Genomic DNA, 17,267 nt, shown 5'->3' with positions numbered 1-17,267 from the left:
TAAATCTTGTAATCCTGAACTGTTGCAAAAGAAAAAAACTGAAATGTCACATGTCATGCATTCAAATTGTTGATCCTGTCTACTAGGGGGATTTAACTCCAGTCCATAGCTTTGTAGTTGTCAAGGCTAATTACATTAGTATGCATATTTATTTATTTTTAGTTCTAGATTACAGGGAAAGTGGTGCCATTTGAATGAACGATGTTACTCCTATTCAGCAATTTTCTTTTCTGAACTATAATAAGTACCGTAATTTTAGAGTGGGTTTCACTAGTTCTCTTTAGCCATCGAACCAGTAATACTCCCTCCTCGTTTTCTATCCACATTAACGAATTAGTCTTTTAACCTCGTGCTTAATCTGACGTTGACTATATAATTTTCCACATCATATCTAAACAAACCCATACAACGGATTGTCTAGTTAGCCATTTCAAATAGATTACATCAATTAATGCTTTGATCCTAGAGACGACTTGTATCTGTATAGTAGATGGTATTAAGCTGTATATCGGAAAACATTGAGCAGCGCGGTAGGGGCGGCCGCTGGGTGATGCCACGTCGGATTGCGAGAGTGCGCACACGGTGGAATTTTTCCAAAAAGTCCTCCGGTTTGTGCGTAATTCGATCTAGCTCCCTCCCAAACAGTACCTCTGAGGTGTTATTTTATGTGGATGCCCTTAGAAAATATGGATATTGCATGTGAAGAAGAGAAAAATCGCGGATTAGGGCTACGCTCTAAAATGCGGAAGCCAAGTGGCTTTTTCGCAAAAGGACACCCACTAACACTAACCACCCCCAAACCCTAGCCGCCATGGCCTGCTCCCACTCCCACTCCCTCTCCCCCGCTGCTGCCTCTGCCTCCCCTCACGCTGTCCCCGTCGCCAGCGCCGCCGCCTCCACCTCCCCCTCGCGCCGCCGTCGCGTCACCGCCGAGCGCCCCCTCTGCCTCCCAGTCACGCTACCACCTCCGCCTCCCGCCATCCCCATTGCCGAACGCCTCTGCCTCGCTCCGCCACTTCCGCCGTCGCCGAGCACTGCCGCAGCACCGCCCTCCACTGCCACCGCCATCGCCGAGCACCGCCACTGCGTCCTTCGCCGCCATCGCCGACGGCTACTGCTCCGCCCTCTGTTGCTGCTGCCATCGAAGAAACGGCGGTGGTGACAGAACCGACATCAAGGAAGGCGGTGGCTGCAGTGTGAAGAGGAGAGCCCCTCGTCACCGATCCGTCCTTCACTCAACCTCGCTGTCGTTGCAGGCTCCAAACCTAGATGGCGGTACAAATCTAGTGGAGCTTTTGGCCGCTTGCTGCACGTCACCTCTTAGGTCGGTCCCTCTTTCCCTCAGGTTGTTGTCTTCATTTATCCCCATCTATTTTTTGCTGTCCATCGCCTCTGCAGGGAAGAACATGAGGTGAGAGTGAGGGCATTCCAAATGGAGGAGTGTGGTGTCCCCTAGTGATAGCCTGTACCCACGGATCCGCCATCCCCACACGTCAACTCATCCACGGTATATCTTGATTCACATGTATATTGTCTACTTTTTGTGGAGTGAAACTGAAATTTGATAGCCCTGTATCTGTCCCTTCTTGGAATGACTTCAGTGATTGCTGTGTTGTGGCTCTATTGGCAATGGTTAGAAGACAGTGCTGGCTGTGACAACAAAAGGTGAAACTAAAGAGATTGAAAAGATAAAACGGTGTCAGTGCTCTGCTCTATTCCTTCCTTTTTTTTTCTTTCTTTTTTTTGGCTAAAATTGGTTGGTTGGTTTTCTCCTTGGCAGGTTTTTTTTCTCGAACGTTCACTGGGGAGACCAACATGGAGGAAAGAAGAGAGGGTGGAGTTGCAAACATGAACCATATACCTTTTGTCATGCTTGATTAATTTTCTCCCAGATGAAAGTAACTCATTGCTGCACAACTCCTTGAATTGAGGGTTCCGATCCTAGAAAACAACATCCTCTGCAGATTTTTTACTGGAAGGTGTTCCTTTTGTGCTTCTTAAACTGAAGGTGAGTCCCATATTCGATTTTGTTTAATGTTCACTGTGTGAGGAAAGTATCTTCAAGTACTCCTAGCTCTCGATACATCAAAATCTTATTGTTGTAGCTGAGATTATTTTCTTACTTTTTTTGTTTCTTGGTTTCAATTATATGTACAAACAGTACCTTGGTGAATATGCACTTGAATGACTTCAAACCTTCCTTTAGCCCACTGTAGAGATTTGTGTTTTATACTCTCTTTGAAAGACTATTCTTGTGGCCCTTGATATTTTTTGGGAACTTAATTTTTCCTCCAGTTTATTGGCGTGGTCTAGGTATCCTATAGTTGCATCATTTTGCTATGGACTTTACTGTTTAAGGGGCACACTTGTCAGAATTAGCCTTTCGATCTTTCATGTTATCTCCGAGTTAATTTAAGATCAGAACAATAAAATCGATAAAATAATGGGAGCTGACTAGATTTTATGATTGGGTGATATGGAAAGTTGATTGTATTTTGTGGACAATTTGGTTTGTATGGATGGATGGTCGTGCCTTTTCTTTCTGTGCCTTTGCCCTCTTGCGAGATGCCAGAGTGATGAATAAATAAAAACTGAACTGTTGATTTTGTTAGGTATGTTGATATCATTTTTGGTATTTTTACATGATTGTGTGCCAATGTTTGGAATAGGACAATGCTTTGTTTTCTCAAGACTAACAAGCTGTTTTCTCAGATTGATTGCAACAGAGCATGCTGCAATGGCTACCATATACAGTACTCCATGGTTGGTGCCATAAAAGGGCAAAAAAAAAAGCCATATCAGTAGATGACTCGTACTGCAAATGAGTCGATCTAGCTAGACTGCATGCACAATCGAAAAGCCAGATACATGGATCAAGATTTTTTAATTATATCTAGATGGGTTGATTAATCATATGCTCGACCAATCTATTTAACTAGATACGTGCTGAAATTATGGTTAAAAAAGAAACTGCGTAGTGCAGTTTCTGATAGTACTTATCTTCCATAGCTATTTAAAATGAGTAAAGCATGTTTATTATCTTAGCTTTTCAGTTCTGATTTTGGCGCTATCTTTTCTTCATGTATTCTAATTCCCATTTCTCCTTTGGTTGGGAACTCCGTGATGTGATACAGGCTTTGGTATTACATTTTTATTATGTTGCTTTAACTATAGATTGATAATTGAACTTTGAGATTCATCTGCATTGCAAATATCACTTTGGTATTACTGTTCTTACTCTGATTAAGTTTGCAAAATGATGATTCTCATTGTATGCTGTGCAGGAGTTATCCAAGGAAAAAGAATAAATAAGATCCTATCGTCTTCAACGTGATGCTATCATCCTTGGTCATCAGGAAAAACTCAGAAGACCATGGACCACTCCTGCCACTCATAGTAAGAATCATGATCATAAATCCAATCTAATATTGGTTCTGTAAACCTAAATTTTTGTTTTAATCTATAATATCAACAAATTTGAGTCGACGAAAAAATCAATACGAAGAGATCATGCTTAATTTTATAAATGGCTGATCTCGGGAAAAAAATGATGTGAGGATTGGAGAAAAAATGTTGCACATTAATCTTCCTTCATGAGAAAAATTATAGCATTAATGAATTTGCCCACCCATCTTGCTTACAAGATGATATATTTTACGATTGGTGTAGGGTCATATGCGTTATCACTTTTTCTCAATTTTATGCTAAATGTTTTTTTTTCATATATAAATTGTGGCACTGTCATTATAGGATATATACATTTCAATGTTAATTCTACACTCAGCAATATTTATTGTTTCAAAGATAGTCTATCAAATTAGTGCTACACTTTGCTATGATTCCACTGTTTTGTTCACCTTTGGCTAATTGTTGTTTGTTCAATCATATTGGTTGACGTTGAATACAAAACAGTCCAGGTCAGGGGTCTTCTTTGTGAAAAGAGTTTATTCAAACAGCCTAATTGGGTTACAGTTCTTCGATGGAATTCAGGAAGGCACATATGAATGGGGTACAGAATTTATCTAATTTATCTAAATGCTCCAAAACATTACTTTGTGCAATATTTTTAGTACAACACCATTTCTCCTTTATGTTTGTCGTTCTTTTTGTTGAGAAAACATTTTTAGAGGTGCCATTTGCCAGCTTCGAAGCTAATTTTTGATGCAAGCTTTAGCTCATATCAATATTCATGAGGGAAAAAAGGTTTGTTCGCATTGATTTAGGCAAATGGCATTCTCATTTTTACCATTCTACTGCCTCCAGACCCCAGTTGCAAGAACAAAATTCAAATGATAAAAATGAAATATTGAGATTAAGAGCACTGCAAACAATATTCTTTCTAAAAATAGATGCAATTCTTCTGAGTCCATGTGATGCACCTTTTGGAGTGATTAGGATCTGATCATGAGAATTATCAGTTATACACCTATTTAAATAATCTCTCAAAATGTGTATGATTAATGCAACGAGTTCAATAATTTAGCATGATGCCTAATCTAATCCTTTACTCAATTATCTTTCAGGCAATCTTGATCAATTAATTGCTTCAGTTTAGAGAGATTTTTTTCCCTACAGGCAGGTGAGATGACCAGCAGGCACCAGCACAGTAGCTCATTACAAGAGCAGAAACCAGACTGAAGATTGTTTGGCAGCTGAAACTGCACTGTGTAGGCAGTAGCCCTTGCTTGAGAAGTGATAGAATTGATGGCCATGACTTGAGTCTTTGGTCATCTGGAACAGCAACACTTAGGTATGCAAGAAGCTCTTGGAAGTGGCCATATACATTGTGTAAAATATCCATCAATTACTATTATCCCTTTCATCCATCAGAATTGTGTTACTTGCCGTCTACGGTTTAACATCGCACTCTACCACCAAATTTTGTTGTAAACATGGTATCTAAACACTCCTTGAGTGATCCAGCTATTTAACACTTAGAAAATCTACCACTAAGTTATGTTGACAATTTTTTTCTTATTTACATTTTAAGCTTCTAGCAACAACACAAATTAGGAATCAAACTAAACAATATGCAGCAGGCGTGCCATTGGCGCGCCCCGTCATCTAGTTATTAGAATGTCTAGTTAACAGATCAATCTTCTCTCTCAATTTTCTCTCCCCTTCATGTCGTACAAAATCGTAAAGTGGCATCTTCTCGCAGACCATTATACTTTGGATTGTTTCTTTCCAATTTCATTTGATGTGCTCAAATTTCTGTCAGATTCTATTCCAAAGTCCCTTGGAATCAAGAATTTTTAGAACGAATGCTGCGAATGTCTTTTGCCACTTGTCTAATGTAACATGCCTTTGGTGCCGCCTTGTACTTAGATGGAATACTGGGATCATTGAAGTCAAATCCTTGCTGTTCAAGTGTTCATTTGGTGACTCTTTAAGTACATGTGTTATTATTTGCACTTCTTTGGTAGGCATTCCCTCGCAAATAATCAAAGTCCTGAAGTTTCAAACTCGGTACTTTGTTTAATCTGCTTTGCAAACATAAACAGCAGTAAAATATTGCAATTACATACTAGTGATTTTTGATTAGCTGATCTTGTTTGGGATAAAGAAAATTACCTGTGTACAGTTTGGTCATATTTTGCTTCATTATGCCTACCACTCCCCTGGCTGGTGCTGCACTGCTCTGCCTCCCCAGGACATATAAATCTGCGCTGCTCTGCTCTGCGCTGCCTGTAACTTGCTGCTCCAGGACATATAAATCTTCCTGCTAATTAGCAATGACCAGTAGTCCAGTACATACTCAAGATCAAATCAATTTTTGGGACCTTTACAAATTTCCTGATGGTTCCTTCTACAAAAATTGAATGTGCAATATCTGAATGTTGCCTATTTTTGCATGTATTGTTTTGCTGAAACTGAGTGTTATCCTAAGTTGCACAATGTGATTAGTTTTATCTGTATACATCCAAATGAAAAATAGTATGCGTCTAATCTTGTTCACATTGAGGGATATCTCTGAGGTAATTACTGCCCTGCTATTTCGGTATGGTATGCATATATTGATATATACTGGTCCCTGCTTAATTTGGCTTTACATCTTCAGAATAGTCCAGTATGCTTTACATTTCAGCTTTTATGAGCTAAATTAACATTTGTTCTTAAATAAGTTCACTGGCCTTGCAATATACAAGCATTTGCCAGAATACATTCTGAACATCTCTCTTTTGTCAAAATGAGCATTTTTGTGTGTCGAAATGAACCGATAAGAACCAGTTAGGTATGCTCCGATCTTTTTGTTTGTTTATGTACAATAACTTAAATGATAGTACTATTATTTGTAGAAACTATGATGATGAAATCTAGAACACTTTAAAACATGATGAATTCAGACCACTTTTATGAAATTGATAATGATCAATTGTTGGTGGAAAAGGAAAACAAGGAAGATTCTTATGCATAACGTATGCCTGGATCTTATTCAATTCTTATGTGTCCAACAATAGGTGTGTCAGCATGGAATTGAATTTGGATTGGTATGGTGTAAACCTTTGATCCCATATTTGTATTTTTCTTTGGACATTTGAGCTTAATGTCAGTTGAATTAGACTTATTGTAAAGCAAACTTTATATGTAAAGATGGCATATCTGTTAAAAGATATTTGGTTAATTCAACTGACTTGAAAAGTTATTTTTTAAAAAGGAAAATGTGTGCTCCTGCTTCTGATGATATTCTGCAATGAGTATATTCTTGCAGTTGTAGTATATTAGAGTTAATTTATATTGCCTATAATGCACGTACACGCTTACTAGTGTGTAGCAGGGTTTACCAAACCATTTAGGGTAACCCTACGGTTTAACGGTTACTGCGGTAACCGCGAGGTATCCCGTGGTTTCAAAAACTAAAAAGGATATCGCATGTGATAACCTGGATAAACGCGCGATAATCGTACGGTTCGTACGGTTTTGTAAACCCTAGTGTGCAGTAGTATGGATAGTATTATGCTGTATATTATTAGAATGTCTTGTTAACAAACATCAATCTTCTCTCAATTTTCTCTCCCCTTCATATCATACAAAATCTTAAAAGCTCATTTTCCATTTTCTCTCAGACCATTGTACTTTGGACTGTTTCTTTTGGAACTTTGAACACGGCTTTGGTGTGTTTGAGTACAACCACCTAACCCTCCGGAGCAAAAATAAGGATACAGATTCATAGTATTATCTTAGGATGGGGGTGTACTATAGTATGGACTATTATATATTGAGAAGGTAGTATATTAGGATGGTGAAAAACGACGTAAACCTTGAATTACTGTTTTTTATTTATTTACTGCATTCAATTTAATCTAAATTAATCTGTCCCTAACAAAGTGATGCTATTAGGCCCATAGCCCGATACCATAGGCCGTCCCGTTTCCCATTGTCGATATCATACAATAGGTGTGTTTAGTTTTTTTTAAAAAGTTTTTGAAGTATACAGACACAAAATAGTGTTAAACGTAGACTAATAACAAAACAAATTACAGATTTCGCCTGTAAATTACGAGATGAATTTATTAAGCATAATTAATCCGTCATTAGCAAATGTTTACTGTAGCATCATATTACCAAATCATGGCGTAATTAGTCTCAAGAGATTCGTCTCGCAATTTACATGCAAAACTGTACAATTGGTTTTTTTTCATCCACATTTAATGCTTTATGCATGTGTCCAAACATTTGATGTGATGTTTTTTGTCAAAAATTTTTGGAATCTAAACAAAGCCAATGTCTTTTCTCAAAGGGACGGATCTAACAAGTTTTTTCACCCTGTCACATCGAATGTTTAGCCGCATGCATGAATTATTAAATATAGACAAAAAAAATTGCGTGTAAATTGCGAGACGAATCTTTTAAGTCTAATTGCTCCATGATTTGACAATGCGGTGCTACAGTAAACATTTGCTAAATTAGGCTTAATAAATTCATCTCACAGTTTACAGGTGGTAAGTTGTTTTGTTATTAGACTACGTTTAATACTTTAAATGTGTGTCTGTATATATGATGTGACACGGTAAAAATTTTCACTCCTGGATCTAAACACAGCCAAAGTCATCATGGCACGTTTCCTTACAAACGCCTACGTTTGAATCGCACAAAGAATCGATGGATTATATGTATTATGATGTAATTGGTTATTGGTTTAATTTAATATATAAGTAAAAAAAGAAAAAGTATAAGGGAAATATTAGGGATAGTCTATGTGTAAACAACTTTAAAAAATAAATTTTATAAAACCCTACCTATTATGGTCCAAGTTTTGCAAAATTGCGTAAAGTTTGGCACGTGGCACATAATTCTAGGTATTAGGTATTATGGTTATAAAGTTTCGCAAAACCACATTACTAATCATTTTGACTTTAATTTACCACACTTTTGAGATCTACAATCATATCTCAAATTTATGAGTATTATCTATCATATAGATGTTACACCCACGTTTTCTATTTTGATATAGGAGTATGTCAAAATGGTTAATGGTGTAGTTGTGTGAAATTTTCGAACCATAATATCTATGGTTCTCTGATACGCACTAAAATACATATGGTTCTGTGTAATTTGGACCATAATACCTGTAGTTTTGTACAATTGATATAATCCAATTAGTTAATGTTTGGAACAATAGAACTCCTTGTATTATTAGTTATCACAGAACAAAATGTATTATAGAATTTATTTTATCACAAAATTTCAGATAACATAGAATGACCACATGTTGATGAGTTGGGAAAATGGAAATTAAGAAGTGTAATTGTGATGTGGAAACCGGAGAAGGGAGAACATCAGAAGCAAAAGTACACGGTACCTTGGACTAGTCAAGAATATATATACTGACCAAGTATGCGAAGTTGATAGAACAAAAATTAACACCCCAAATGTACTGAGGACAGGTTGATAAATATTTTATGGGGGCTTCTAAACTACTTCGTCCGTAAAAAAAAAAAAAAACTTAATCCAGATTCAAACCCAAGATTGTGTTTTTTTCTTGGGATAGAGGGAATAGGTTGATGGTGCACGATGATGATGGCAGCGACGCGTGTGAGAAGCGGGACAAGTTCAACTGTTGACGTGAGTGGAGGAGGGGAGCAGGCTAAAACAGACTCGGAACAAAAACGAGTCAAAAACCCAAACCTAATAGCAAGTCTTGGTAAGATCCGACGGTCACAAATTTGAAAAGAAATACAATGGAATAAATCTTTTCATCTCCCTCAACTCTTGCTCCTGATTAAATCTGTCTCCCTCAAGAGTATAACACCTCCCCAACCTTCGAAACCAGAGCAAATCGAGTCCCTCGATTTTTTGGATAGCGGTTTCGTCTTTCATGACGCTCATGAGACCCACATGTCAGTGAGAAAAATTAAAATAATAACAACCTCACGTGTTAGCCATTCATTTCTTACCTTTACCCTGTTAGGAAACGATAGGCAAATAAATGATAAAGAACAGTAGATCAATCACAGAAGACATGAGATTTGACGTGGAAAACCCTCCCAAAGCAGGAGAGGAAAAACCACGGGTGCCAGCTAGCAAATATCTTCACCATATCGGGTGAGGTTACAACACCGAACGACGGCTTACAGGAAGTATATATGAAGGTGAAACCCTAAAAAGATAACGATCCATACCGCTTCACTCCGTTCGAAGTGGGCCTTTATATGAGTGTAAATGAATTTGGATCACAACTCAACATACCCTTTCTATCTCTCTGGCTCTCGTCAAGCTAGAGCCGAACCAACGATGCACAATCTGTGAGCCCCACGCTGCATCCGCTGGCCTCCGACCCAATTGCCGAGGTGACGGCGGCCGACATCGGCGAGCTTATAGGGAGCGCAGCAGGAGTAGCCAGGAGCTACTCTCCTGAAATTGCAGTCAGCGTCCGACGAGGCATCGTTGCCTTGCTCCTCTCCCAACACTCGATGGGAACTTCCCGGACTAGACGCCACGTCAGTCAAAACAACTATCTATATTGTCTTGGTACTTTATTTAACCTGGTTTTGAAAGATGGATGTTTAATAATTTCTGAAGATTAAGGACCTACAATGAACTTATTCCATCCCAAAACAGTGTGGTGGTGTGTCTTGGATGGGCCGGGCTGGGCCTCCTACCATCCGGCTCGGTCCAACTATATATCCCTCCCACCTTTATCTATTCCATTTACAAAAAAGTGAAAAAAAGGAAAAATTCATTCTTCTTCTCCTCCTCCTCCTCTTCTTGGAGGATATTTCTTCCCCTCCGTCTCCGGCGCCGATCTGCATCCACCCGCCGAGCAGAGACCAGCGCCGCCGCCGTCGCCGTACGTTCCTCCTGCATCGCGTCCTGGTGAGCATCCGCCCCTCGTTACGCACATTTTTTTATTCGAATTTTTTTTTTCAAGAATGAATTTCTGAGCGTTAACCCTAGGTAGTACGTAGCTTCCGTTGTAGATCTGGATCTGGAAAGCTTTTCTCTTGATTTGTTCGTAATGCGATACTAATAGCAGTTTCTTTGCTTGTTTGTTTGTTTCCCTAAAGAAATTTCTTTTTTCTGGGATGTCCGACGTTGGAGCCGCCCCTGTGCAGCGCCGCTCTCGTTCGAATCCGGCCGGTGGTCTGTAGGATTCGGCGGCGGCGGCGGCGAGATGGACGACGACGCCAGCATGAGCATAAGATGGGGGGGATTCTTCGAGTCGCCGGCGAGGAACCTCGGCCTGCAGCTCATGTCATCGGTGCCTGCTGACCGTGACACCAAGCAGCTGCTCTCTGGTAGCCCCTTCCTGCATCATCAGCATCAGCAGCAGCATGTCCCGCACCACCACCATCAGCCCCATCACCCGCGTGACTGCGGCGCCAATGGCAATGCCAATGGTGGTGCTATGCCTCCTCCTCCTGCCACGGAGGCTCCCCCTTCAATGCCGATGAACTTCGTGCGCAGTGACATGTGGATGCACCCACAACAGCAGCAGCAACATCATCATCCCCGCGAGCACAAGGTTCTTCACAATCTCACTGTTGGCCATGGTTCTTCGCACATTGCGCATCATGACCCAGTGGGCTATGGGATGATCCCCGGTACGCATACCCTGCAGATGATGCAGCAGCAAACAGAGCCTCAACCGCAACCCCCACCACCGCCTCAGCAGCCAAAAGAGGAATGCATTTCCTCGCCATTGATCGAGGAAAATGTACCTGTTATTGATGAGCCACCACCTCCTAAGAAGCGGCAGCAGGGCCGCCAACCCAAGGTACCAAGGGCTAAGAAGCCCAAGAAGTCTGCTGCTCCTCGTGAGGATGGCGCACCACCCAATGCGCCAGCACCACGGAGAAGGGGTCCCAGGAAGAATATAGGGATGGTAATTAATGGTATTGATTTGGACCTCTCAAGGATACCAACGCCTGTTTGTTCTTGCACGGGCGCACCACAGCAGTGCTATCGGTGGGGTGCAGGTGGTTGGCAATCTGCGTGCTGCACAACCACCATCTCAACGTACCCACTGCCAATGAGTACGAAGCGCCGTGGTGCACGAATCGCAGGCAGGAAGATGAGCCATGGTGCGTTCAAGAAAGTACTTGAGAAGCTTGCTGGTGAAGGTTATAATCTTAATAATCCGATTGACCTGAAGACCTTCTGGGCGAAGCATGGAACAAACAAGTTTGTTACCATAAGGTAAAAGACAATGAAATTCTAAATTTGTTGGCTTTGTAGGTTGCTCTGCAGCTGTTTGGTCTGAGTAATTGTCTGTATGTACTCTAGATGACAAACTGCAGAATCCTTTTAGGTGTAGGTTTTAGCCATGTCCTGTCCCTTTGCAGTAGTTTACATGCCTCATCTATGACCTGGGTGCTGACCTGTATGGTGGCTATCTGCATGTATCTTTGTCATTATCTTTACAAGTAGCAGTGTAATGTGACAATCTCTAATTTAGGTGGCATGAAAGTTAATCTGTTCAACGTTTCTCATTATGCTTAAGTCTTCTGTTATACAATGTTCCATTGCAATGCCTGGATGTTTTACAGAATACAATATAGTTGCTATCTCATGAAGTAGAAACGTTATCTTTTTCATGCTGTGTTCTGTATGCATGCAAAGTTTATATAGCCTATATATACATGTCTTTTCTTTTATTGAACTGATGTTTGCATGCATGATGCATGTGGGCAAAGGTTCTGTACCTAATCTGGATTACTTAACCAGTTCTAATAATATCTTTACTGTGAGCAAGGTTCTTGCCAATTTCATTTGATGTGCTCAAATCTCTGTCAGACTCTATTCCAAAGTCCCTTGGTATCAAGAATTTTTAGAATAAATGCTGAGGAATGTCTTTTGCCACTTGTCTAATGTAACATGCCTTAGTTCTGCCTTATACGTAGATGGAACTCTGGGACCATTGATGTCATCTTTGCTATTTAGTGATTACCCTTTAAGTCCATGTGTTATTATTTGCACTTCTTTAGGAGGCAATTATTGGCTAGTAATCTAAGTCCTATGTTTCAAACTCAGCACTTTGTTTAATCAACTTTGTGCAAACAGTAAACAACAGTCAAAATATTGCAATTACATTCTATTATTTTTTGATTTGAGGATCTTTTTTGGGATAAAGAAAATTACCTGTATAGTTTGAACATATTCTGCTCTATTATGCTGCAAGATATCAAGCTATCTGCATAAATCTTGTCATCCTGAACCTTCAAAAAATACAGTAATATTTCACATGTTATGCATTCAAAATGTTGATCCTGTCTACTAGGGCAATTTAACTCTAGTCAGGCCATAGCTCTGTCAATGCTAATTGCATTATAAGGTATGCATGTTCTCTATTTTTTCTATTGTAGATTACAGAGAAAGTGGTGCCATTTGTAATAAATGATGTTATGATTCAGCAATTTTCTTTTTTATAATAAAGTACTATAATAATTAGAATGCCGATATGAGAATGAACGATGATGATTAATGAGCATCAGAATTATATGAAATGTTAGATAATTAATTACCACAAAAGCTATTTTCTTTCCAACTTCATGTATGCTGAAATGTGGGTTGCTGCTAGTTTCGTGTTGCCTAAATTGCAGTGTTACATGAGAATATTGAATGTTTGCACATATGTTTTAGAGGCCTTGAGTGCCACAAACGATGGACAGCACCTTTTTGTAAAAAGTAAATACCCAGTAAAATTATTGTGCAAAATATTTGGTAGTCTATGAAGCCATTAGGAAAATAATGTAATTCTGAGCAAATAGAAGCTAATACTGCCAATACTAGAGCTATTGTGATAGATATAGTTCACTGATATGATATGTGTGAAACGTTATAACTTGAGCTATTGCGAATTGCGATAGCAGAGTGTGCTATTTATCAGCATCATCATCGTACATCTGGGAATGTTGTCTTGGGTGATCTGTACATGTACTCTAGTTCCATAGACCATACATGCAGCCACTGCTGTTTTTTCTTGATCTGTTCTGTTCTTGGTGTGCATGCGCCAGACCGATGTATGAAGATCTATTATCTGCATTTGTTGATCGTTGTACATTTTTTTTTATTTTTTGAAAGAAAAGTATGCTATGTTTAGTTTGCTGAGATGCAAATGCAATGCATCATCAGGCTAGAGTTGATGATCAGGCTGAGATGTAGCTGCAAATAGTTTTTACTGTGATGTTTCTCATTGCTTCCATGTTCTCAGTTACCATGGAAGCAGCAGTATTCCCATCATCAATGCCATGGAATTTTGTGTATATCATGTGATATGGTTTTCACTACTGTTCATACTTGATGTGTTCTAAACAATGAGTGTGACACTACGTATCTTGAAGCTACAAAATGAATAATTACCGTTTTATTCTGTCTATACATGATTGTTCCTCCATTTGGTCATTTCATTGTCTCGTGTGGTCTTCACATGGCTTCATTGTTACTTATGCTGAGATATATCGAATCCAATCTGGCCATCATTCATCCATTCTGATGCATTTTGCACTAGTGCTTATTGCTTTGTTGTACAAAAGATTATTATTTATTAGTATTGTATAGAAGAAATAAACAAAAGCAGCTCTAATCAGGTGAACTATAGCTGCGGCTAAAACTGGGCAAGTTTTTGCATTTTAACTTATGGAAAATATTGTTTGTGCAACTCTCCAAGGACCAAAGGGATCTGTACTGGCCATGTTTCAGCACACGGCAATGAGGTTCAGACTTCAGAAGTCCAAACTGATTTGTGTCTTCCCTTCCCACCATGTACTACTGATTATCTTGCAACTTGAAACTCATCATTGACGAACAGTTTCATCGATCAGAGCCTATTAACATGCAGAGAGAGAATATCTAATAGCATATGTGGTCAAGTTTGCTCACATCTTAAGCTTTACTTAGGGCCTATTCGGTTCACAGGATTTCTTAGGGCCTATTCGGTTCACAGGATTTCCAAAACACATGAATAGGAAAAACGTAGGAATAATGTAGGAATGCACGTGCAAAACAATGGATTGGAACACAGGAATTTTTCCTACACTGAGTTAAACAAAAGAGGTTGGAGTGGATATTTTCATTCCTATGGAATTAGTACATTTTGGAGGATTTTTGGAGGATTGGTATAGTGTTCCTATGGAAAATTTTCCTTTGAATCCTACAAACCGAATGCATGAATAGTGCTTATTCCAAAGGAATTGAGATTTCCTTTAGGAATCCTTCAAAACGAATAAGGCCTTAGATTTCTAAGGGCTTTTACAGTGTGCCGATGTGGCGTTCAGCCTTACTCCCAGGAACCGAATATTCGTGTCCACGTTCTCAAACCGTTTGGCCTCCTCAGGACCAAAGCACCCATCTTTTTATCCTATGGCAGGATTGCTGGAGAAAATTGACCATATGTGCAAAGCTAAGGAAATCGTGCAGGCAGTTCAAATTCCTAGCTCCACATTTCTGCCATAAAGCACCCCTTTCATGACCCTGGTGCTCCCAAAGAGGAAGGCAATGTTTGATCATGCTTCTCCTGCAGTAAAAAGAGCACATTCCAGCTGGGCCTTATTGCCTTCCCTCTCTGATGATGGGCTTTCTGATCAGGAGATTTTAGATGTTGCACCTTTGCAAGCCTAGCCATCAAGTTCAGAAGTCACCCCAGCAGTGCTTCAGATTCCTATGGCTCCTGTGAAAAAAAGGGATGGGAAGACTATCCAATACAATCCTACTAGAAGGCAGAGCTCTAGGCTTCTTAATGCCAACCAAGAGCTCAAATTTAATCATCGAATGGGAATTGGCAAACCAAGGGGAAAATCGGCTAAAAAGCTGAAGGAGTTGGCAGGTATATCAAAAATCCTTATCCCTGGCAGCAAGATTACTGAATTTGATTTCAATGCTCTGGAAGATGTTATAAACTCAGATTCTTCCCCTTCTGATTGTTCTTTATCTTTGTTGCAAAAAATGAGGGTGGACCTATGTGGCCTGAATCATGAGGATATGGCTGAATCAAGTTTAGGGGGACAAAAAAAGGAAGAAGCTTCCCCGGCCAAACATGGATGGTTAGGAATGAATAATGTTTCTTTGCTCAGAACATGATCTTTTGTTTTTCAGTACTGTCAGACTGTGATCGGTGTCAGTGCTCTTTGTGTTTGCTTGGAACTTATTTTATATGGCCCTATGCAGGCTAATTTAATTAGCTTTGTATCTATATGCACTCCTAAATGTTTTCCTCATGAATAATGTGTTTAAATCCTGGAATGTGCTGTGCTGGAATATAAGAGACATGAATGCTGATACGAAACTGTTGTCTTTGAGGCAAAAGATAGAGGAAAGTGGTTGTCAGGTTTTCTGTGTCCAAGAGACCAAAAAAACAAAATCTCTCTTTGGCTGATATTAGGACTTTTGCTCCTAAGCGTTTTGATGCGTTTGCTTTCTCGCCCTCAAGAGGTGCTTCAACGGGAATCTTAGTGGTTTGGACCTCCAAAGTATTTTTGGGAACCCCAGGGGAAATAAACAGTTTTTCTGTTACAGTAAACTTTGTTTCAAGGCAATCTTCAGAAGCTTGGGCCTTAACTTGCATATATGGCCCATGTAGTGGCCCAGAACGTACAAAGTTTGTTGTTTGGCTGAAAAATATCTCTTTTGGGACAATGGATAACAGGATTTTGCTAGAAGACTTTAATTTCTACCGATCGGTTGAGGACAGAAATAAGCCAGGAGCCGACATGAATGATATATTCATTTTTAATGATGTAATTAGTTCTCTTGGTCTGCTAGAAATCCCTTTAAAAGGAAGAAGTTTTACCTAGAAGAATATGCAGACCAGTCCCCTCCTGGGGCAGCTTGATTGGGTCTTTACAAGTCCAGCTTGGACTTTGGTTTTCCCAAACACTACTGTCCACTCCGTGACCCGGAATATATCAGATCATGTGCCTTGTGTAGTTCAAATTGATACCTAGATTCCAAAGGCTCTAATTTTCAGATTTGAGAATTATTGGGTTGAAATGGAAGGATTCTTTGAGCTTGTTAGCAGAATATGGTGAATAGACCATGGTTATGAAGATCCGGCAAAATGCATTAGCTTCAAGCTAAAATGTTTGAGGAAAAGTTTGCTGCATTGGAGTAAAAACTTGTCTAAGTTAACTGCTCTTTTGGTTAATTGTAATACTGTGATCTATTTCTTAGACCTAATAGAAGAGCATAGGCCCTTGTCCATCCTTGAATGGAATTTTAGAGAAATTGTCAAAATACAGGTTTTTAAGCTTCTTGAGTTTAAAAGGCTTTATTGGAAAAAAAGGTGCACGAATAGGTGGATATTATTGGGTGAGGAAAATACTAAATTCTTCCAAGCCATTGCTACTGAAAGATATAGATCGAACTCCATTTCTCAGGTGCAGGATCGGCATGGGCAGATAGTCACTGGTCACAATCACAAAGCAGATTTGTTCTTCAATAGTTTCAAAAACAGAATGGGGATTTCTCTCTTGCCTCCAATGGACTTTAATTTGAGGGATCTTTTCCCCAATCTAGAAAACTTGGATTGTTTGGTGGATCAGTTCTACACTCAGGAGATGGACAGTCTTATTAAGGTAATTCCATCAGATAAAGCACCTGGCCCTGATGGGTTTAATGGGTTTTTTCTTAAGAAATGTTGGCAAATCATATCACAGGACTTCTATAGGTTAGCAGCTCACTTTCATGCCTGCTATACTGATCTGCAGCCGATAAACATGTCTTACATAACCTTAGTGCCAAAAAAGTCTTCTCCAGAAACAGTAAATGATTACAGGCCAATTTCACTAATGGGCATCAGTTTAAAGTTTATAACCAAATTGATGGCAGAA

At 39.5% G+C, this 17,267-nt stretch overlaps 1 protein-coding gene and 1 long non-coding RNA gene across 5 annotated transcripts; both read left to right on the top strand.

The window, feature by feature from the left end:
* The first annotated feature begins 811 nt into the window (after nt 1-811).
* Nucleotides 812-7,350, top strand: LOC127786120 (uncharacterized). 3 transcript variants are annotated; one of them, XR_008019914.1, is made up of 7 exons: nt 813-1,324; nt 1,399-1,507; nt 1,602-1,698; nt 1,781-2,008; nt 3,285-3,396; nt 3,913-4,009; nt 4,524-7,346. It is a non-coding gene; the product is annotated as an uncharacterized LOC127786120 (long non-coding RNA). The 3 variants fall into 3 exon arrangements; XR_008019915.1 differs by having other exon boundaries at nt 812-1,507; nt 4,576-7,350; XR_008019913.1 differs by having other exon boundaries at nt 813-1,507; nt 4,524-7,347.
* Nucleotides 7,351-10,171: 2,821 nt separating this feature from the next.
* On the top strand, nt 10,172-12,036 carry LOC127786119 (barley B recombinant-like protein A). 2 transcript variants are annotated; one of them, XM_052313445.1, is made up of 3 exons: nt 10,172-10,317; nt 10,509-10,966; nt 11,063-12,036. In XM_052313445.1, exons 2-3 carry the CDS (start codon nt 10,616-10,618, stop codon nt 11,642-11,644), a joined length of 933 nt encoding a protein of 310 aa, XP_052169405.1. In that variant the 5' UTR covers nt 10,172-10,317; nt 10,509-10,615; the 3' UTR covers nt 11,645-12,036. The 2 variants fall into 2 exon arrangements, with proteins under 2 accessions (XP_052169405.1, XP_052169404.1); XM_052313444.1 differs by having other exon boundaries at nt 10,509-12,036.
* The last annotated feature ends 5,231 nt before the right edge of the window (nt 12,037-17,267 follow it).

This window comes from Oryza glaberrima, chromosome 10 (genome assembly GCF_000147395.1).
Source record: "Oryza glaberrima chromosome 10, OglaRS2, whole genome shotgun sequence".
Taxonomy (NCBI): Eukaryota; Viridiplantae; Streptophyta; class Magnoliopsida; order Poales; family Poaceae; genus Oryza; species Oryza glaberrima.
Note: the sequence above shows the minus strand (reverse complement) of the source record. Positions and strands in the feature narration are given on the sequence as shown.